Raw genomic sequence first — 22,435 nt, 5'->3', positions numbered from 1 at the left:
CAAAAGGAAAATTATACAGAAATCTTAATCCCTTTAGAGTACATCTTTGTTATAAGGAAGAACAGAGAAAGTCATAAAGTGAATAAGGGGAAAGTAATTTTTCGATACATGCTTTCTTTTCAAGAAAACTTGTTTATTTTGTAACACAGCAAAAAAAATTCACAACTGATCTTACTTTCGGGTAGAATTTGCTCAGAGGGAGAACATCTTTCTGCAGGAGATTGCCCAGAAATAACCAAGGAGTGGGTCCCGGAGGCAGCTGGCCTTTCTTCTTGTACATTTTGAAGGAGGAGAACAACACAAAGAAGAACAGACAGAGAAGAAGCAGAACCCCTGCCTCCAATGTATCCATCTTCAACTGAGCTCTTGTTTGGGTCAGAAGTCCAGGAAAAAGCTTAAGAAAGATGCAGTGAAAATAAAGGTGACTATTTGAGCTCCAACCAAACTCAAATTCTGCATAGTCTCCATAGTCCCACAAAAATGCCTAGTTTTGTTCCTTCTTTTCAATCAGCAAAGACAGGTTACTGACCAACAAGCCTTCACCTTGGACCCAGCTACACATGAATCAGATAATACGGATGGATGGTGAGTTTCCTCTCAATACAGACTTTTTCTAACATGTAAATATAGAGGTTTATCGCACAGGGCAAATGGAATGGTACAAAAGGGGCCGGGAAGTGAATGGAACAAGTGAGGGAACAAGTGGGGAATGACTAAGGGATGCATTTTACTGCATACAAGAATGCCACCGGTGCTGCCGGAAGTCCCCATTCCATCCTGTTCCATTCCCCATCCATCCCAGAGGAGATTTTTGAGAACTGTTCAGAACAGTTCTCAAAAATCTCTTCGTTTGGGATGGATGGGGAATGGAACAGAATGGAATGGGGACTTCCGGCAGCGTTCCTATGTGTGGTAAAATGCATCCCTCATTCATTCTGTTCCCTTCCCAGTCCCTTTTTGAACCTTTCCATTTGCCCTGTGCGAAAAGCCTCATAGTCTTAAACAAATTCTGCCCCTCATCAGCATAGCATTTCCACTCTTTTTTTGTCCAACTGTGCATCCGACTGCTGGTGGTCAATCAGGTCACCCATCCACACCCCCAAAGCCTTCTCTTAGGGAACAATGTGCTGACTGTGTCTTGATATCAATCAACTTCTTGTGCTGTTTGCCCTCTCATGAAGCAAATGAATTTTGCTTGTGGCACCAGGATTTGACTTAAGGATGTGAGCCCCACACATTATACATGTCACCAGCAAAGGACCTTGCAGCAAATCATTCAACTGACAAAACTATGTGAAAAGTGAGTTATTATCTCAAATTCATCCACTAATTGAAAGCGGGCCAGAAGATCTGGAGAAACTAGAAGATTCAAGTTCTTTATATTAAGACATAGCTAGTGAAACAAACACACTTTTGAAAAGAAAGAAAATATTAGAGTTTCTTGCAAATCTTTAAAATAGTAGCCATTTGCTAATGACAATGTCCATCAGATGTGGCTGAGTACATTGCCTTCTCCTCATATGAATATTGTCTTTTCCTTCATTCTCACATTTTTAGCATTGCTGTAATTTAAAACTTTGTTTTTCTGCCCTCATTCTAACTTTCTCCCATGGATTCTATTTTGGAACTTTTTTTTAAAGAAAGAACCCCGCCTTCTCTTGCTGATTGTCCAACTGAAAGGCTGAAAAGCAAGAAAGGAAAGACAAACATAACATGAACTTAATACAAAAAATAGAGGAATACCCCCCACACACACACACACACACAAACATGTGAACAGATGGTCGTTTATTGGTGCAACCCATCTTGAGCCTATTAGCATATGATTTAGGCTGCAATTCTCTGTAAATTACTCAGTCTGGAAATAAACCAGATGGAATTTATTTCTTCTTTTTTAATCTCATAAGTATACCCAAAGTATATTATAAAAACACCAAATTAGTCTCTTTGGAAAAAGATTTAATGTGATACATTGAACCGTTGAACCATCCACTGCACACCTTTGAGTCTCTTCTCTTGCTTCTTCCAGTTAGTACCAACTAGAGTAAACCCACTGAATCAATTTTTGAGTGGCAGATCAGCACATAGCTAAATCCTACGGATTGAATAGGTGCACTTCTGCTGAAGGCATGGATTTCCACCACATACTTTCTGACATGGGGGAAGTATCTATTTGTCTTTTAGTTATGTCTAGGGGAAGATTAATAATGTCCCCCACAGCCTTTACTTTATAATCTCTATTGACATTTAGACTGCATTTCGGATATATTAGATATTTTTGTTTCCTTTACAAAGGCTGAAGCCTTAGGAAACGTAAATTACTGACCTCAGAAGCAAGCAATCCACTTGAGTGAAATGGCCAGTTTCTCTGAAATTAAAGATAATGGGGGACTGTTTATATCAACAAGATAGGTGTTTATGCTGAATATCCCTAAATTCAGGAAATTCTTCACCTTAAGCAGATTTAATATTAGCCCTACTGCAGGGTAGATTTGGAAGTGCATCCGTGTGGGTTAAATGAGGTGGAAACAAGTTATCCATATCCTATTATATTATCATTTCTACAGAGATGTATGCTGTATACTTGTTGCACCTATAATGCAGTTGTCTCAGTCATTCCTGAGCATGCTTTCTCCTGGAGTGGAGCCAAACCAGTCCCCTGGCTTTCCAGGGAGCTGGAGTGATGTAGCAAGTGAGACAGAGACTAGAGCAACATTGGTTATAAACTCAGAGTGAGTGACTGAACAAAAGCTAGAGTCTATTTGAAGGCTTACTCTGTGGAAGTGTGGGGAGCCAAGATTCTTTTCTACCACCATTGCATCTGCAAGAGCTGTCCAGCAGAGCTGTTCTGAGTGGTCATAAGTCTATTAATTCCTGGCCCCTGAGAAGATAATGCAAATCACCCAACAGCCCACTGAAAAAAAATCTGTGTGCACTTTACAGACAAAGTCTCTGAGATCCATTCTGACTTGGATGTCACAGTTGATATAGCCTTAGAGGATGGCCTCTGCTTGCCCTATAATAATGGACTATCTTCAGTTTATACAGCTGGAGGATATGAGCAGGATCTTTGGAGATGTGAGAGCCACCACATGTCCTTCAGACTCTTGCCTTTCCTGACTTATTGAAAAGGACAGGGAGGAATTGGCTGAGTGGATGAAGGGGATACTCAGTGCCTTGCTGCACTCCAAGTTCCAACAAGTTGCAGGGAAAGGCAGCCCTGGTAGCGCATTAGTTAAATGCCTGTGCTGCAGCCACTCACTAACAAACAAGGTTATTCTGGATCAATTTGAGTTTGTGAGTACTGAGGACGTAGACAAGCTCCTTGGATGTGTGAAAAGGACGACTTGCCCTCTTGACTCTTGTCCTTCTTGGTTGACCGTGCAGGGAGGAGATGTTATAAAATCTGCACTTCATCTGATAATAAATACATCTCTTCGGGAAGGCACAGTTCCATCATCTCTGAAACAGGCAATTGTAAAGCCTCTTCTGAAGAAACCTTCCCTCAGTCCCCTATTAATGAGCAACTATAGACCGGTCTCCTTATTACCATTCTTGGGCAAGGTGATTGAGAGGGCAATCGCCTTTCAGCTCCAAGCAGTCTTGGATGAAACTGATTATCTTGACCCATTTCAAACTGGCTTCAGGACGGGTTATGGAGTTGAGACTGCCATGGTCACCTTAGTCGATGACTCCGTCTGGCCACTGACAGGGGTAATATAACTCTGTTGGTGCTCTTGGACATCTCAGCGGCTTTCGATACCATCGACCATGGTATCCTTCTGGAATGCCTGAGAGAACTGGGTATTGGAGGCACTGCGCTCCAGTGGTTCCGGTCCTATCTCTCGGGAAGGTTCCAGATGGTGAGGCTGGGGGACAGCTGCTCTCGTAAAAGAGAGCTTACATCGGGTGTCCCTCAGGGTGCTATTCTGTCCCCCATGCTATTTAACATTTACATGAAGCCGCTGGGAGAGATCATCCGGAGCCATGGAGCGCGGTGTTATCAGTACGCTGATGACACCCAGATGTATCTCTCCATGTCTCCGACTGATACAGTGACTAAGGACGGCATCTCTCCTCTTGACGCCTGCCTGGGGGCAGTAATGGGCTGGATGAGGAAAAACAAACTCAGACTGAATCCAGAGAAAACAGGTAGTTATGATAGGCGCTCCGAATCCGGACAGGGAAATTTGCCATCCTGTCCTGGACAGGGTTAAACTTCCCCTAAAGGACACTGTTTGTAGTTTGGGAGTACTCCTGGATCCATCTCTACAGTTATCATCTCAAGTAGATGCGATGGCCAGGAGTGCTTGGTACCAGCTTCGGCTGATACGCCAGCTACGTCCCTGTCTGGAGCGAAAGAACCTAGAAAATGTAGTACATGCACTGGTAACCTCTTGCTTGGATTTCTGTAACGCGCTCTACATGGGGCTACCTTTGTATCAGGTTCGGAAGCTTCAGCTGATTCAAAATGCTGCAGCCAGATTGATTACAGGGATAACTAGATCAGATCATATAACACCCGTATTAAAATCTCTCCACTGACTGCCAATTCGCTTCCGGTCCCAATACAAAGTGTTGGTTATTACCTTTAAAGCCCTAAATGGCTTGGGCCCTGGTTACTTGAGGGAACGCCTCTCCCTGCATAATCCACCCCGCACTCTCAGAACAACAGGTAAATTATTACTCGAACACCCTAAGGTGAGGTTGGCGACTACCCATCAAAGAGCTTACATGGCTGTAGCACCTACGCTCTGGAGTGCTCTTCCAGAAGAGATCCGCCTTAGTGGAACAGTGGAAGCCTTTAAAAAGGCATTGAAAACCTACCTCTTCCAACAAGCTTATCCTTCCAATTCCTGTTTGATTATGTATTATATATATTTTATGTTTTTAATACTGCTGAATTCATGTTTTTTAGATAATTTATTGGATTGGAATTTGTATTACTGTTTTTAATGTGCTCGTATTGTAATATGACATTGGTCATTATTCAAATGTTGTACACCGCTTTGATCTACAAGGAAAAGCGGTATATAAATAAACAATTTATTATAATTATTATAAACCACAAGGTTGCGAGTTCAATACCAGCCAAGGGCTCAGGCTTGACTCAGGTTTGCATCCTTCTGAGGTCCTTAAACTAGTATCCAGCTTATTGTAAACTGCTTACACATTGTAAACCGCTTAGGGAGTGCTTAAGTACACTGATAAGCAGTATAGAGATGTACATGCTATTGCTAGGTCTTTCTCGAAAAAAATCACCCTTAAATCCCTCTGTAATGGATAACTATCAGCCAGTGCCCATTATTCCAGTTTGGGGGCAAGGTAAAAGAATGTGTGGCTGCTTCCCAGCTTCAGAGAGTCCTGGATAGATGAATTTCTTCCATGTCAATGTAAATTGAGGTCTAGTTATGGCACAGAGATAACTTTGGTTACCTTGATAGATGACCTATAGCGGGAACTAGACAGGGGCAGTATGTTTCTTTGGTTCTGCTGGCCCTCTCAGTGGCTCTCAATACCATTGCCCACTATACCATTGTAGGCCACCTTGCTGGTATGGGACAAGGAGGCACTGTTTTACAATAGCTCCCCATCCGTTACTGGCAGGGCAAACCCAGAAGGTGGTGCTGGGGGCCTCCTGTTCAACTACTTGGCCATTGGCTGGACAGCAGCAGTTCCCCCACTGTCCATGTTCAGTAGTCTTAAGTAGGCACCCATATATAACTCCCTGTTTACTAAACCTATTTGCTAAGCTCCAGAGCCTGAGACTGCAGCCATATAGGAAATCTACTGGCTACTAGCTACTTCCCCAGTCAACTTTGACTCACATCCTTACTTCTCCACTTCCCCTCTTTGCCTTGTCTCTGGTATCAAGCTCCAAGTGTCTTCCTTGACTATTGGAGTATGAGCAGTGAAATAGACAAAGAAAATCACTCATCCAAAACTCACTCAGTCAAAGATGGCCTCCCAGATACAGCTCACCTTCTGCTCCCTGTACAGGGACTGATATAAGGGACACCATTTCTTTCAATTCTCTGTTCTTTAAAACAAATGCAGCTGAGCTGCTGATAAACAAGTACAATATAGAGACTTCTTTGGGGGGAAAATACTCATGCAATATTGCACATTTAGGTTTTTCTGCATTTTTTCTTGTTTTTGCTGGCGATGCAGGCATATAGAAAATATTTCTGTTATGTACAGATATGTTTGGGAGGGGAATTCATGGGCCAAGACAGGTGGAGGGAAGGAAGGGGGTGGGATTAAAGGGAGAACAGGGTAGAACATAAGGGGCTATTTATTTTGGCAGAGGAATCTTGGCTCATGATAGCGCAAGAAAAACACACACACAGAGACAGGATTTTCAGGGTAGTACTTTGGACCCATTTCTCTTGGAATTACTTCTAACCCTCAGTTTTAACATTGAAAATATTTGATTGCATGCATGCAGGAAGAGGACTGCAGGAGAGCCATGAAGCTTTAACCCCATGTATCCTCAAGGAAAGTGGCGGAGTCCAGGGAGAGGTCAAGGAGGCAGAGCTCCCAGAGGAAGAGTAGTGGAATGTAGAAGGCTGGCAACTAGGGCAATGTCAAATGTGGATTCATTATGCCATTCTATCTAATGGGACTTGAGCATCCATAGATTTTGGTATCCACGGGGGGTCCTGGAACCAAACCCAAGCAGATACCAAGGGTCCACTGTAATTTGTTCAGACTAAAACTGGCCATTTGATACAGGCATTCAGTTTCCATTTCTTTACCGCACACCAAAAGATGATGTGCATTTAAATAGTTAAAGGTCTCTAGCTGTGGGGGGACTATGCAAATAGTCCTTTGGCTCCCTTGCATTGGCAGAGAGGGCAAGGGGGGATGGAGCAATCTCATAAGCATCTCCCCCTTCCTTTCCTCCCTCAGCAATTAACTCTTTCTGCCCTCAGTAAACCTCTTGATACACAAGTTTGCTGTGTCTGAGCCCATGGCTCTGAAGGCATCTCAGGGAGCCTTCATGATAACCATTTTTTCCTACCCTCTCATCCATCACCTGGAAGTAGGGAGGGCTAATTATATTTAAGGCCTGCCTTAGTTCTTCAAGATTTCAATTGGGATAGGACAAGAAGAGAGAGAGAACACTGTTGAAGGCTTTACCTGTTTGTTTGTTCTAGAAGAAAAGACAAACACTACATTTTTGATCAAACATTTGTTTAAAGCTGTGATTGTTTGACACCAGCAGGAATGGGTGACAAGGGAAGTGCAGGTGTGTATATTCCCCCCCCCCTCCCTTTGAATAGCAGACAAATATGGAAGCACCAGCTGGAATAGATGACAGCACAAGCAGAGGTGCATGTGTCCTTCCCTTTGATTGACAGCCAATAATAATAATAATAATAATAATAATAATAATAATAATATGCTGTGGCTAGTTACATGTGCATGCAAATAATTCACAGACACTTCCTTTCTGCCCACCATTTCAGTTTGCAGTAGTTAACAGTACATGCATACATGTGAATAGGTAGGAATGTGGTCAGGAGAAGTGAAGACAATTGAACTTCAATTGAAAGGTGTGGAAAATCTGCGCAAATTCACATAACATACCAGATATGTAGAAGTCAAAAAAATTATACCAAAAAAATTGACTCCCAAAAACCTGGTCAACATATACATGGGTCAATACGATAAGAGGCTCACTCCTCAAGCCTCTTCCTCAGCACGTCTATCTCCCGAAGGGACAGTCGGCCTGAGGGGGAGAAGGAAGGACAAGCATTCACCCCTGAAGCCTCTCTCCAGCCTGTCTATCTCTTGAAGGGACAGCTGGTCTGAGGAGGAGCAGGAAGGAAGGGTGGGTGCTTGCCCTTTGAGCCCAACCCAATTATCTCCAGAGGAAACATCTGAGCTGAGGAGAGGGAGTAAGGGTGCATGCCACCAATTCACCCACCAGTGATTGTTTGCAGATGCCTGCTTGTCGCTTCTGTGAGGTGATAAACAGGCCAGCTGCAGACAATGGAGGACAGGTGGATGGGTAGCAAAGCAAAACATTCTTTACTTCCTTTGTTACATTCCCTTAAGTTTTACCCTTGACTTATCCATGGGTCACATAAAAATCTTTAATTTTGGCCCCAAAACCTGCCCTCAACAGGTCCTGCACCTGTTTTATTTTTGTTTTGTCTGTGTGTGCAAGAGAGAAGGATATGTGAAAAGAGATTAGACCCAGTAGGAATACAGATTTACCAGAACTGCTTTAGCAAATTCTTCCAAGATAACAACTGACATGAGGAGGAAGAATTTACAGTGCCTCAGAATGTGCCCATCCATGCTAGTTTTCCAAGAAGCATCTTTCATCTTAGGCCCAGATCACCCTCAGGTCTTTCTTCTAACAGTTGAAGAGCATACTTACATTTGCCTGGTGGATTCAGGGACCACTCTATCCAGCATTCACCAAGGAAACTTGAAATCTAGTTACCAGACAAAACTGGCAATGGGAGTGAAAGGGAAACTTTTCAGAAGGGCAGTTTCTGAAAACCATACATACCTGCTAAAAATTGGACCTATGAACTTGTTTGGGAGAGATTTGCTACAAAATCCCAAGTTCACCATTGATTTTTTTCTCAGTAATTCTATTTGAAACTGTCCACTGAAAATTACCCGTGATTCAAAGTGCTATAGAACTAGATGTTTTACCACAAAATCCTAAGAGATGCTGTACCCAGGTGGCTTTGAAGAAGATCGGATATGTAGAATCATAGAGTTGGAAGACATCCCTAGGGCCATTCAGTCCAACCGTTTGCCATGCAGGAACACACAAACAAAGCACTCCAGACAGATGACCACCCAGCCACTGTTTAAAAACCTCCAAAGAAGGAGACTTGGATGAAGCATGTTCAACTGTCAAATAGCTCTTACCATCAAGAAGTTCTTCCTAATGTTTAGACAGAATCTCTTTTCCTGGAGCTTGAATCAATTGCTCTGTGACCTAGTTGCTATTTCTTTCAATGTCCTAAGAAGCTGAACCTCTCCCATCAAATGTTAGCACATGAGGGGCAAAGCTGATAGCTCTAACACAAACTGCAGATTAACCAAAGGGTAAACAGTCAACATACTCATTTATAGCCAAAATGCTTTTGGAATTTGGCTCAGCAAATGCTTTGGCACATCCAATAGTTCAAAGATTGTCAATGGACCATTGATTTTGCAATTGTTAGAATTCTTTCACCTACAGAAAGAAGTATTTATGCTGCATGTTAAGGTTCATACAAAGTGATTAGACTTATCGTAACGGGCAATGCTTTTGCAGATAGACTTTATAAAAGAAATTCATTAAACTGACTTGATACTACTGGTTTGATCCTGGCATACACCCAGTTTATAAAAGAGTGTGCCAAGAGTGCAATCTACATGATAAGAAAAATCCAATGGGATGTCCACCCAGATCCCCCCTCAAAAACATAATTGAGAGTGACTGAATGAGCAAGTGGAGAGGCAGAATCAGACTTTAAAAAGAAGCTTAGGTGGGTTACAAACCACCATAAAGTACGTATTCACTACGTATTAGGGTTAGGAAGGGGCGGTGCTTCCGCACCCCCCTAACCCTAGTACGTAGTGAATATATACAATATGGCGGTGGCCGTTCCACACGGCCGACGCCATATTGACATAGCGGATGCTGTGCATCCGCACGTCACACAGCGCTTATGATGTCACGAGTGCGCCATTGGCGCCTCGTGGCGTCATAACTGCACCGCAGGAAGAAGCTCCATTTTGGAGCTTCTTTTTTGCTCCATGCGGGAGTTGCGTGGTTTGGCTGCTGCAGCTCCCTTGCAGAGCAAACAGCAGCGCCAGCAGACCGCCGCAAAGCGGCGGTCTGTAACACACCTATATTAAGCTGTGCCAAGCAGGAAAGTTAAAAGTGGGTAATGTTTTATCTCTAGCAGTCCACCACCTCTGTACTACCCCAAGGGGAGGATTGTGCCTGCCCTGTCCCCATATGAGTTGCTGTTTAGGAGATCACCTCCTGAGCAACAGCCAAGGGCCCTAAGCACTATGGGGAATCAGAGCTCACTCAATAAGTTTTAAAGTTGCAAAGACAGCTATGAATTATCCATGATTATGCTATGCAGTCTCAGGGCCTTCCCCTAGATTTGTTTGCTTCATGCTCAAGGAAAGAGATTGGATTATGGTCAAAACATACAAGAAGAAGATTCTAAAGGCAATTTGGGATGCCCGTTACTTGACTCTTCTAATGACACCCACAATGATCAAGGTGGCAAGAAAAGGTACTTGAGTCCACTATACCAGAAAAAAGAGAGTGTCTGGACCAAATCCAGATATTTCAGCTCAGCATCTCAGTTGCCTAGAATATGTGGATCCATTACCTGGCCCAGTCCCAGAAGACAAGTGGATGGTGAAAGCACTTTTTGAGGAAGGGCCCCTGCAAGAGGAGGAAAAAAGATAACTTCTAGGACCATGGATGCCTATCTGACTGGCAAGGATAAGGCCAGAACCAGCTGAGGAGAGAACCAGGATGAGAAGGAAACATGGATGACAGCACCATAGTGACACAAGCTATTTGCCCTTGAGCAAAAAGCCAGAGATAGACACAAGATCCCAGCTTCAGGCTTCTTGAATATGAGACAGAAACACCCACACATGAATACCTATTATGTTTAGCAATGACAAGGTTTTGATGATTTATCACCTTGTATGTTTACACTGCATGGTTTGATATTGATGATGGTGAATGGGTAAAATTAGAGGATTCTAACTGGTTTTCCTTGCACTACACAAGTCACCACTTAAATGCAGACAACTCCCTCTTCCAATACTCATGAAATCTTACAAAACCTTCCAATGTGTTGATAAATTACAGTGAAAAGGCATGGAATCAAGAAACCCAAGGTTATTTAAACCATTCTATATACCTGGTATTGGAAAATAGGTGGATGTGGAAGAATGTTAGTGGCAGTATTTTAAAGAGCATCATGCATACAACATAGAATCATAGAGTTGGAAGAGACCACAAGGTCTATCCAGTCCAACCCCCTGCCATGCAGGAATTCACAATCAAAGTATCCCCGACAGATGGCCATCCATCCTCTGCTTAAAGACCTCCCAAAAAGGAGACTCCACCACACTCTGAGGAAGTGTGTCCCACTGTTGAACAGCTCATACTGTCAGGAAGCTCCTCCTAATCTTGAGGTGGAATCACTTTTCCTGTAGCTTGCATCCATTGTTCAGTGTTCTAGTCCCTGAAGCAGCAGGAAACAAACTTGCTCCATCCTCAGTGTGGCACCCCTTCAAATACTTAAACAAGGATCTGTGTTAGATCCTTGCCCTTCCTGGGTATCATATCACCTATTAACCATCTCTTTTCCAGGCTAAACATACCCAGCTCTTTAAGTCTTTTTTTCCCTAACTGCCAGATCATGTGTAGCTATAACAGCAGAAATATTTTAAGTGGTCAAGGGTCTTTGACAGCCTGCTGAGAACAATTCGCCCAACATTTTGCATATAAAATAACTTGGATCCACTTTTAACTTGGATGCTATACTTGATAAAGATCTAGTGGATATAACCTTGGCCTCTGCTTCTCCAGTGACAATGGATACTTTTCAATATGTGCAGCCTGGGGTTGTGGACAGGATTTTTGGAGAGATGAGAGCTATCACATCTGTGTTAGATCCTTGCCCTTCCTGTCTCCTTCAAAAACCTAGAGAGCAACTGGCGGAGAGTTTAGGAGGCATGGTTAATGCTTCACTAAAACAAATTTCTGATTTTCTGAAGGAGGTTATTATAAAACCATTACCATAAAAGCCTTCCCTGGATCCTACCATTCTTGATAATTTTTAGCCAGTCTCTAACATTCCATTTTTAGCATGTGGTGGCTTCTCAGCTCCAAGGGGTTCTGTCTGAAACAGATTATATAGATCCATTTCAATCTGGTTTCAGGTCAGTTTATAAAACAGAGACAGCTTTGGTCACCTTGGTGGATGACCTATGCTGGGAGCTAGATAGGGGGAGAGTGTGTCCCTGTTGGTTCTGCTGGGTCTGTCAGCAGCTTTTGATATCACTGATCATAATATCCTTCTATATCATCTTGCTAGAATGGGACTTGTGGGCATTGTTTTACAGTGGCTTCACTCCTTTCTGGAGGGATGAACCAGAAGGTGATGTTGTGGGAATCTTGCTAGATGCTCTGGCCAATGGCCTGTTGTGTCCCTCCATGCTAAAGGATATCTCTCCCCTGTCATGGACGGACCATTTCCTCGTCAAGGTAGGACTGAAGGCCACAATCCAAAAACCCCTTGGGGGTGGAGGACCTCTTAGAATGGTCCACCCTCGAAGGCTGATGGAACACAAAAGGTTCCAAGAAGCCCTAGAGGGAGTTATGATTGGGAACGATGGCAATTCTGTCGAAACCCTGGTTAATAATTGGAATAACAACCTTACCAGGGTAATAGACTCTATCACTCCTGAGCGTCCTTTCCAGCCCGCTCCAAATAGAAAATCCTGGTATACGGAAGACCTTCACCAGATGAAGCGGGCTGCGCAACGACTAGAGCGCTGCTGGCAAAAACATCAGAGCCCTGGTGGTGCAGTGGTTAAATGCCTGTACTGCAGCCATTCACTCAAAACCACAAGTTCAAGACCAGCAAAAGGGCCCAAGCTCGACTCAGGCTTGCATCCTTCTGAGGTCGCTAAAATGAGTACCCAGACTGTTGGGGGCAAATTAGCTTACTTGTTAATTAGCTTACTTGCTGTTCACCGCTATGATCTTTGGAATAGCGGTATATAAACAAAAAAACAAAACAAATCAGTGCATATCTGACAAGACACGTTACGTTCCTACGGAGTGGGAATCAATGCAGCAAAAAATTTATTCTGTGCTGCACGGATTGCATTGGCAGAGTCTCGTCCAGCATTGCTGTTCAGGGTGGTTAAGGAATTAACTCAACTGCTGACCACCCTGAACCCCTTACTAGAACCAACCATTGCCTGCTGTGATGCCTTTAATGACTTTTTCACCAATAAAATCTCTCAGATAAGGGCTGATCTCGATGCTGGCTTTTTGACAGAATCAACAGAAGAGGTATCCAGTGACTCTGGAAACAGGATTATACTGAATCACTTTGAGTTTGTAAATACTGATGAAGTGGACAAGCTTCTTGGTTGTGTAAAGAAGACGACGCGTCCTCTAGACCCTTGCCCATCTAGGTTGACTGCCCAGGGAGGAGATGCAATAAAAACTTCACTACACCTTATAATTAATGCATCCCTTTGGGAGGGTGTATTTCCATCTGCCTTAAAACAGGCAATAGTGAAACCACTCTTGAAGAAACCCTCCCTAGATCACCTGCTGAGGAGTAACTATAGACCAGTCTCTTTACTACCATTCTTGGGCAAGGTGATCGAGAGGGCAGTTGCCTTCCAACTCCAAGCCATCTTGGATGAAACCGATTATCTGGACCCATTTCAAACTGGCTTCAGAGCGGGATACAGAGTCGAGACTGCCATGGTCGCCTTAGTCGATGATCTCCGTCTGGGCATCGACAGGGGAAGTGTGATCCTGTTGGTGTTCTTGGACATCTCAGCGGCCTTCGATACCATTGACCATGGTATCCTTCTGGAACGCCTGAAAGAGTTGGGTATTGGGGGCACTGTGCTCCAATGGCTCCGGTCCTACCTCTCAGGAAGGTTCCAGATGGTGAGGCTGGGGGACTGTTGCTCTCGGAAAAGAGAGTTGACATCTGGCATCCCTCAGGGCGCCATTCTGTCCCCCATGCTGTTTAACATTTACATGAAGCCGCTGGGAGAGATCATCCAGAAACATGGAGCATGGTGTTATCAGTACACTTATGACACCCAGATCTATCTCTCCATGTCTCTGACTGACACACTGACTAAGGAAGGCATCTCTCCTCTGAATGCCTGCCTGGGGTCAGTAATGGGCTGGATGAGGGGAAACAAACTCAAGCTGAATCCAGAGAAAACAGAGGTACTCGTGATAGGCGCCCCAAGTCCAGACAGGGAAATTTGCCATCCAGTCTTGGACGGGGTTAAACTTCCCCTAAAGGACAAAGTTCTCAGTTTGGGAGTACTCCTGGACTCATCTCTACAGTTATCATCTCAAGTGGATGTGATGGCCAGGAGTACTTGGTAGCAACTTCGGCTGATACGCCAACTGCATCCCTGCCTGGACCAAAAGGACCTTGAAACTGTAGTACACGCACTGGTAACCACTCACTTAGTTTTCTGTAATGCGCTCTACATGGGGCTACCTTTGTACCAAGTTCGGAAGCTTTAGCTAGTCCAAAATGCTGCAGCCAGATTGGTCGCTGGAACCTCAAGGTCAGACCACATAACACCTGTATTAAAATCTCTTCACTGGCTGCCAATTCGCTTCCGGGTTATTACCTTTAAAGCCCTACATGGCTTGGGCCCGAGTTACTTGAGGGAACGCCTCTCCCTACACAATCCACCCTGCACTCTCAGAATAACTGGGAAGTATCTACTCAAGCATCCCAAGGTGAGACTAATAACTACTCACCAAAGAGCATTTACAGCCATGGTCCCTTTGCACTGGAACAATCTTCCGGAAGAGATCCGACTTATATCTACCCTAGATGCCTTCAAGAAGGCGCTGAAAACTCACCTCTTCCAATTAGCATACCCCCTGACTCTCTATAATAGAATATCATCCCCAAACAGGAGCCTACCTCAGGATGCTAATTAGGATTGCATATTGCATGTTTTTAGACAGATGATTATTTTTATACTTTGTTTTCAATAATTGTTATTGAAATTGTTTGTAATTGCATTTGTATCTGGATTGTTATATTATATACCCTGATGTAATCCCGCTTCGATCCACCGGGAGAAGCGGTAAAATACAAATAAAACTTATTATTATTATTATTATTATTATTATTATTTAACATATACATGAAACTGCTGAGAGAGGTTGTTGAGATGTTGGGGGCTTGGTGCCATCAGTGCCATTACAAGGCAAGGAAACTGTTTTGGTCCTAATCAGTGCCTGTAATCAGTAATGGCCTGGATAAAGGCAAACAAATTGAATTTTAATCCAGAAAGATAAAGGATTCCTTATCCACAGATTCAAACAGCCATCAGGCTTGGAAATATTTTTTAAAAATCCAAAAAGCAAACCTTGATTTTGCTATTTTACATAAGGGACACCAATTTACTGTACCACCACATTTAATGGGACTTCAACATCCGTGGATTTTGATATCCACACAGGGTCCTGGAATCAAACCCCAGTGGATACCAAGGGCCCACCATATATAAAAAAATAATGCTGGATCTAACTATTTTCCAGGCTTTTTTCTGATGTTTGGTATGGTGGGTGCAAACCTCTTCAGTTCTCTGTAAAATGGCAACTTGCTTATTAAATATCATAGGGGCACGTTGTGTAGAAAGAGTAGATGTTAACAATAACTCCACCGCATTCACAGTGTCTCTATATTTTAGCAAGAACATAGCAAAATGCATGGCAAAATTTGCTCAATCCACTGATCCCTCTCAGGATGACTTGCTTGCAGATTAATATTATTCCACAGGACATCTTTGCAGAACCTTTGTACATGCTCTTACACTTCCATACTACATAGTGGGCATTGTTTGGACCTTGAGCATTATGGGCTTTAGAAGTCCAGTTCTTCCCAAAGAGGAAAAAATTCTGGAATTTATAGAGCTAAGGTGGGAAAATTGACTTCCTCTTTTTCGGTGTGGTGGGGGGAGAATGCAGAAATTTTCAGACAAATTGAAAAAATATGGCATTAGCACCTTTTACAGATTGGAATTATCTGTTACTTTAGGAACATAAAAGGTATTATATACATAATATTATATAATTATACAACTTTGTTTGGCATAAATATTATGTGGTATATTAAAAGGGCAGTTCAGTCATACAATAGCTAATAAACTCACCTTAGTGAGAATAGGGTTATGCTGGACTAGCCAACTACTTAGCTCTATTAGCCCAGTGTATACAGACTGAGGACCATTGACTAGTGATTTTTAAAGTGGTATTAATATGTTTTAATTGTTATAGTTTTTATTGTCTATTTTAAAATATAATGTGTAAAGAAAATGCGCAGTTCAGGCTGTCCAGGGCAGAGGCCGATATGGTGATGGCAGGGTGACATGTTGTTACAAGGGACGGAGAGAGAGATACTTAACACTTATAATACTGTTTATTACCTTCTAGTTACCCTGGCATCCTTAGGAGCCTGGAGAGTGACCCAAGCCACCCACAAAAACCTCACCTTGCTCTTTTGTAATGCCAGGTCAGTTAGAAATGAATCTCACATAATTTATGATCTCCTCAAGGATGAGGAAGCTCACCTGGCATGTTTCACAGAAACTTGGCTGGGACATGATAGTGGCCTGACACAGGTGCAGGCTCTCTCAGCCAGGTACTGTGTTAGTGATCAGGTGAGAGAAAGTAGGCAGGGAGGGAGGAGCTATGTTCTACAAAGACCATCTTAATCTGACCAGATTATGTATTAGGGATGTGAACTGCATAGAGTAAGTGCACCTGAAACTGAAGACCAGGGATAGACGGGGGATTCTGTTAGTGTACCATCCACCCTGCTGCCTAACAGACTCCCTGGCCGGGCTAACAGAACTGGTCTCAGAATTGGAGTTACCCACACTTTTGATCTTGGATGATTTCAGCATCCCATTTGAGACCAGTCTATCAGGTGCCAGAATAATAATTGAACACAAAAGTAAGATCAGGAATGGCAGCATAGCTAGCCCCCCTTCAGAACACTTTGTTCAGTATAATCATTCACCTGAGTCCTTAAGGTTGTTTTTTTACAAGAGAACAAACCCAGTGCCATCCTTTTGAAAGAATGTCTTTACAAAATAAAGTTCTTCAGAGAAAGGTTTTCTGGATACACAAAGTACAATCTATTATACCTAGGGGTTTAAAAGATAGTTTAGATTTGTCAGTTTATTTGTAATCTAGTTTTAGCTTAGGCCAGGGCTACAGTTCATGAGAGATATAGTGCTGGTGCAGACGGCCCTAAAGGGGTGACTTGACACCGCCCCTTTGATTGCTGGATTGGGGCCATGGCAACCATGTGCCACGGCCCTGATCTGGCATTTTTCTGGCCCAAAAAGAAGCGACAAAATGCCACTCCTTTTTTGGGTGGAAAATGCTGCTCTTTCCACCGCTGCCACACCTTTTCGGCACTCCTGCAGCATGCGGCATATAAACACCACGTCCGCCAGAGTGCCACAATGCTGCCTACTGTGTGGGCAGGTGGCATGATACCAGTTTTGGGGTGGCATGTGTCATCTAAACACTATGCCCCCACTAAGCCCAGTATTATGCCAGTCTGTTTTGCCCCATAGTTGCCCCATAAAGACAATTATGCAGCAGAAGATAGTTTTATTTCATTGTACAGTGGTGCCTCGGGTTACGAATTTAATTCGTTCCGCGGCCGCTTTCGTAACCCGAAAAGCCTTCGTAAGCCGAAAACCCATAGGCGCTAATGGGGAAAAAAGCCGCGGCTTTGCCGCGGCTCCATTTAAAATAGCGCCGGAGTTTTTTCGTAACCCGAAAAAACTTTCGTAACCCGAAACAATAAATCCCTATGGGATTTTTTCGTATCCTGAAAAATTCGTAACCTGGGTATTTCGTATCCCGAGGTACCACTGTATTCTACTGGTGTTAAGAACAGAATTAATCTGTTTTCTTGAAAGCAATTTTTTATAAAGTAGAATTGTAAAAGATAGATTTTCCAGAACATATTTACCAGAGTTTAGTATACCACTAAGAGGGTTTACACTTTTGTTTATTTACAATTATGTTTAGCCGTACTCAGGTTTTCAGCTTATGGAAAACTTTTGATTTTGTACAAATAGGATCAACCATGCCTAGGGTTTCAGTCAATGGGAGATTTAGGACCGGTACAGACCAGCACAATACGCCAGCTTCTCAGCTGCATGGGGGCATGGTGTACAGACACCGCGCGCCCCGATGCTGCCCTGAAGCTGGTGTCATGAGGCATTTAGACACCAGACAGAGCAGGAGCACTGAAAAGCTGCATCAATGGCAGAAAAGGCGGATTTTTTCTGGCCCAAAAAGTAGCAGCATTTTGCTGCTTCTTTTGTGGGCATAAAAATGGCAGTTTGGGGCTGCTGTGTGTGCTTGCCATGGCCCCGATCCAGCGATCAGGGCCATCTGTACTGGCCCTTAGTTCCCACTAGCAGCTTGAAGCATAGAAAAGGTACTGTTCCTTTAAGGTGTATTTAGTTCCATCTGAAAACACTGCTAAAAGGGTGGATAAAGCAGCTTATATAAGTAGCATAATCAGTGTTTTACCATATCTAAGGGTGAGTAGCTTATTTTCAAGAGAGGTAAGAATTTATCGTTATGTTGCTGCATTTATTCCATTTTTGTGATAATGGGTATTACATAATGTCAGTTTCACATTCAGAGTTTAGTTAAAAGTTTTTGGAAAACCTGCATTTTGGTCAAGGTCATTTTCAAGAGAGAATTTAGTGGAAGGATTTTTTGATTAACTGCAGTTTGGGTACTGATTTTTGAAGTTTATACTTAGTTGGAATATACATTTCACTATTATGAATAAACACATCAAAATGACTTCAAAAATTCCAGAGGCAGTTGTCTCTACCACCATTCTACAACCAACCATTTCTAATATTAACATTGCTTCATGATCATCTATTAAATAATTTTCAGCAACTGGAACAGAGGTTGTGAAGAATTCTTCATTTACTAGTCATTAACCATGGGATTTTCATTCGCTTTGAATTTTAACTGCTTTTAATTTGGCAGGGTTGGTCATTTATTGTGTTGTTTTGTCCCCACCTCCAGCTTTGTAAATTGCTTTGAGATCTTAAATATTAAGCAGTCAATAAATATTTCAGGTAAATGTGTAACAGAGCAGAAGGACAACACGCTCCACTACCACCACCTTCCACTCCCAATCTTGCTTGATCTTTGATCAAGTCGTTACCAGCATAGGTCTGGCCTGCTGCAGTAGCCACAATACAAAAATAAAGTCCAGAAGCAGTGGAATTACTTGGGGACACTGGGGGTACAGCCCACACTGGGTAACACCCCAAAGGGGGGGGGTGTACAAGCAGTGGGGTGGTACATGCCATGTGATTGGCATGGCTGCTGGGTCAGTGAGAAAGAGTGTCGCATCCTTTTCTGACTTGGCGGAGCACTGCCCCCTCAAGCAGCCCAGCCTGTATGGGGGGGGGGGGAGACAGTGCCTTCTGTTTGGGCTCAGTTGTGGCTGCAGCCATACTGGAGCTCATATGGCCCTCTTGAGAACATGACAATCTGGCCCCTACTGCCCTCCTGCACACTGGGTGTCACCAACCCTAGGCATGTCTCTATCCAGAAGGAGAAGTAATGCTGAGCTGCAATTTTGGGGGTAAATAGATGAGGAGACAATAGTGACATCACTAGAGCTGGTGTCACCCCAGTGGGAACTGTCATGCTGTCAATCCCAGCTGCACCCCTCTGCCAGCCAGGCTGCCTATATCATGGTGGGCGTGAGTTGCTGCTGCCACTTGGCACCCTTTTTCAGATGTAGTGGAGTTGCTGGGTGAGCAGGAGAGGAAGGCGACTCATTATTGTCCAAGCCAGCAGACTTGCCAGAGCTGGTGGGTGGTAGCAGCACCCCAGTCCCACCAGCAATTGCAGCCAATAGACAGCAGGGGCACCCTGGCTCGTGTAGGGGTGCGGCGATGGAGGAGCAACCACCCCACCAAGTGTTCACCCCCTCTGAGGTGTCACCCAGTGCAGCCCACACATCCCTTAATGACACCCCTGGAAGGCAGTCATAAATGGAATATAAAGTATAAGAAGAGTCCCCAGACAGATTGAAAAAGAAATGAAGGAGGTTGGGCAGCAAACTGGAACTTCTCCTCTGTAGCTTTTCTGCATCTCCACAGGATATGACCCAGAACAGTGGATTCAAACCAGAGGAAAAGAGATTCCACCTCAACATTAGAAAGAACCTCCTGAGTGTAAGAGCTGTTCAGCAGTGAAACACACTCCCTCCAAATGTGGTGGAGTCTCCTTCTTTGCAGGTTTATAAACAGGCTGGGTGGCCATTTGTCAAGGGTACTTTGATTGTGTATGTCAGAAAGTTGGACCTGATGGCCATTGTGGTCTCTTACAACTTCATGATTCATAACTCTATGATTCTGCTGCAGAAGCAGTCAGGGATACTTGAGTCTCACTTGCTGTGCCTTGTCTGGTCCAACAAATTTGACTTGTTGACAGTATCATTAAGGGAAAGAAACTTTTATTTTCCTGCCTTCTGCTTCCATCTAATGGTCTATCTGGGAATAACAAGGAAAAAAATAATAGTTATGAACTGTCTGTCTAATGTCCCTCCATTCTTCTTGCACAGGACCCAAGGCAGCTTACATACAATGTAAAACAAGGTACAGCTAAAAAAAAGCCTATTAGTACACAAGTTTATTTTTAAAAAATATATGTATTAATTTTCGTACATACATAAAATTGATTAATTAAAAACGTTAAACCAGACAAATCAGACAAAAGCCAATCTTGGCAAAACAAACAAACAAAAGCTCATTCAGCTCTTACATAACTAGTTAACACAGATTACTTATGATTTCCTAACAAACCGACTCATTCATCCTAACAAGGTAACATCCTGTTACTCCAGCATTTCATTTCCACTTAACTCTTAAATAATATATTTTGTCATTCACCAAACTATTTTCATGATTGTCTCGTCGTCTTCTGATAATTTTTATTACTTCTAATTCTTTTTTCTATATAATAAAGCTCCTGTATCCAAAGTACATACATTAAAAACAACTAAACAAACAAGTATATTAACAACACAAAATTAAAACAGTTGCAAACAAAACTGAGACATAATAACAAGGTAGACACACTGCCAAATTATGAGCCCAAAGTCTTTGCTTGCCAGTAGAAAAAACACAGAGAGGGAAGCTAAAGAAAACCTCCTATGGGAGGGAGCAGCTACTGAGAAGGGTCTCTCCTATGACCTCAGCAAATATACCTGATGATGATGACAGGACTGAAATAAAGCATTTCGCCAAATATATTAAAACCAGGACATGCTCATAAAGGCACATAGAGTCTTGCAGAGATTACAGCTCAGCAGCCAAATCTGTAACCATATAACAGAAATCTATGACCAGATGTTCTGTGTAAGACAATGGTGACTGAAAAGCACTCACAGCCTGGGAGTGCACCTATGGTGTTTCTACCATGCTGGGGGGAAATATAGGATTAAGCCTTTTCCCACTGTTGAAAACACCACCCTCCTAGCTTCTCTATCTATTTATCTATGTGGGTGGGCTTGGGGGGTCTGCTCTCAGTCTGAGAGGTGAGGTGGTTTCAGGCAGATATATATTGTTCATTCAACAGCTCACAGACAGTGTGGTCATTTTTTAAAGTGGGACATGCTCACACAATTACCCAGATTCCATTCACACACATGCACAACACCACCCCTACTAGAAAACCATGACAGCTTAAAAAACTTCAATTGAGTATTTACCAATTCAATTAAGGCATTCAAAAAAAAAAAAGAGTGAGTTCAGTGGTCAAGGAGATTCAAAGACAACAGATATGGGAATGATTTCCAGTATTTCACTCTCTGCAATGGTGCAGAGGACAGGGCAGATAATTTTTAGCCAATTGGAGCTTTGGGTGCAATGGTGGGTCTAAAAAGAGCAGGAGCAACCATATACCATCTTATGACACAATTATAAATCTAACACATTCAACCAGATTTTTTTTTTTATTTGGGGGATTTGTTTTATTTGGGGGATTTAAAAGGGGGGAATGGGGATGCATGGGACCCACGGGCCACACATCCCTCACCTTTACGTTAGTTTTTGAAGAGGCCATGGGAATGGCATCTTTCATTACTAAGTCTTTGGCCTCTGAAACGTGCAAACCATGACTCTGGAATCAATCTGCCAGCAAGAGCAACACCACGTGATTCTGCTGATCATGTCTTTTGGCTTACACAACTGTCCAAAGAATCAAATGCCATCCACTTTATATTTTCTTTTGCACAGATATCTGAATGAATAATGTTATATAGCTGGAAGGGTCCATCTAGTCCAAGACTTGCTATGTAGAGTAGGAATCCATAGCTAAATCGTCTCTTAGAGGTGGTTATCCAATCTCAACCTCCAACAAAAGAGTATATCCATCCATTATGAAGCCAAGCCCTCCCTCCAGTCCATCTGCCTTGGTCTAGGCCTTGAAGGTACAGAGGAACTGCTGGACCTCATCCCCTTCCCCACCACTACTCCCTTCTCCTTTTGTGTGGTGTCTTTTTAGATTGTAAGCCTGAGGGCAGGGAACCATCTAATTAAAAAGACTGTATGTACAGTGCTGTGTAAATTTACA

General features: G+C 43.1%; 1 protein-coding gene across 2 annotated transcripts in view; it reads right to left on the bottom strand.

The window, feature by feature from the left end:
• The window catches only part of LOC121921666 (cytochrome P450 2C4-like), a 43,297-nt gene extending 34,221 nt beyond the window's left edge, over window positions 1-9,076 (bottom strand). Inside the window, exons 1-2 of one of the 2 annotated variants that reach the window (XM_042450053.1) lie at window positions 8,899-9,076; window positions 176-394 (exon numbers count right to left, since the gene is read on the bottom strand). In XM_042450053.1, the coding sequence (XP_042305987.1) occupies window positions 176-394; window positions 8,899-8,901 (222 nt within the window). In that variant the 5' untranslated portion in view covers window positions 8,902-9,076. The remainder of the gene's footprint in view (window positions 1-175; window positions 395-8,898) is intronic. The other variant, XM_042450052.1, reaches the window with a different exon arrangement.
• Between the last annotated feature and the right edge of the window lie 13,359 nt (window positions 9,077-22,435).

Source organism: Sceloporus undulatus, chromosome 2 (genome assembly GCF_019175285.1).
Source record: "Sceloporus undulatus isolate JIND9_A2432 ecotype Alabama chromosome 2, SceUnd_v1.1, whole genome shotgun sequence".
Taxonomy (NCBI): Eukaryota; Metazoa; Chordata; class Lepidosauria; order Squamata; family Phrynosomatidae; genus Sceloporus; species Sceloporus undulatus.
The sequence above is the reverse complement of the archived record's forward strand: the minus strand, read 5'-3'. Positions and strand labels throughout refer to the sequence as shown.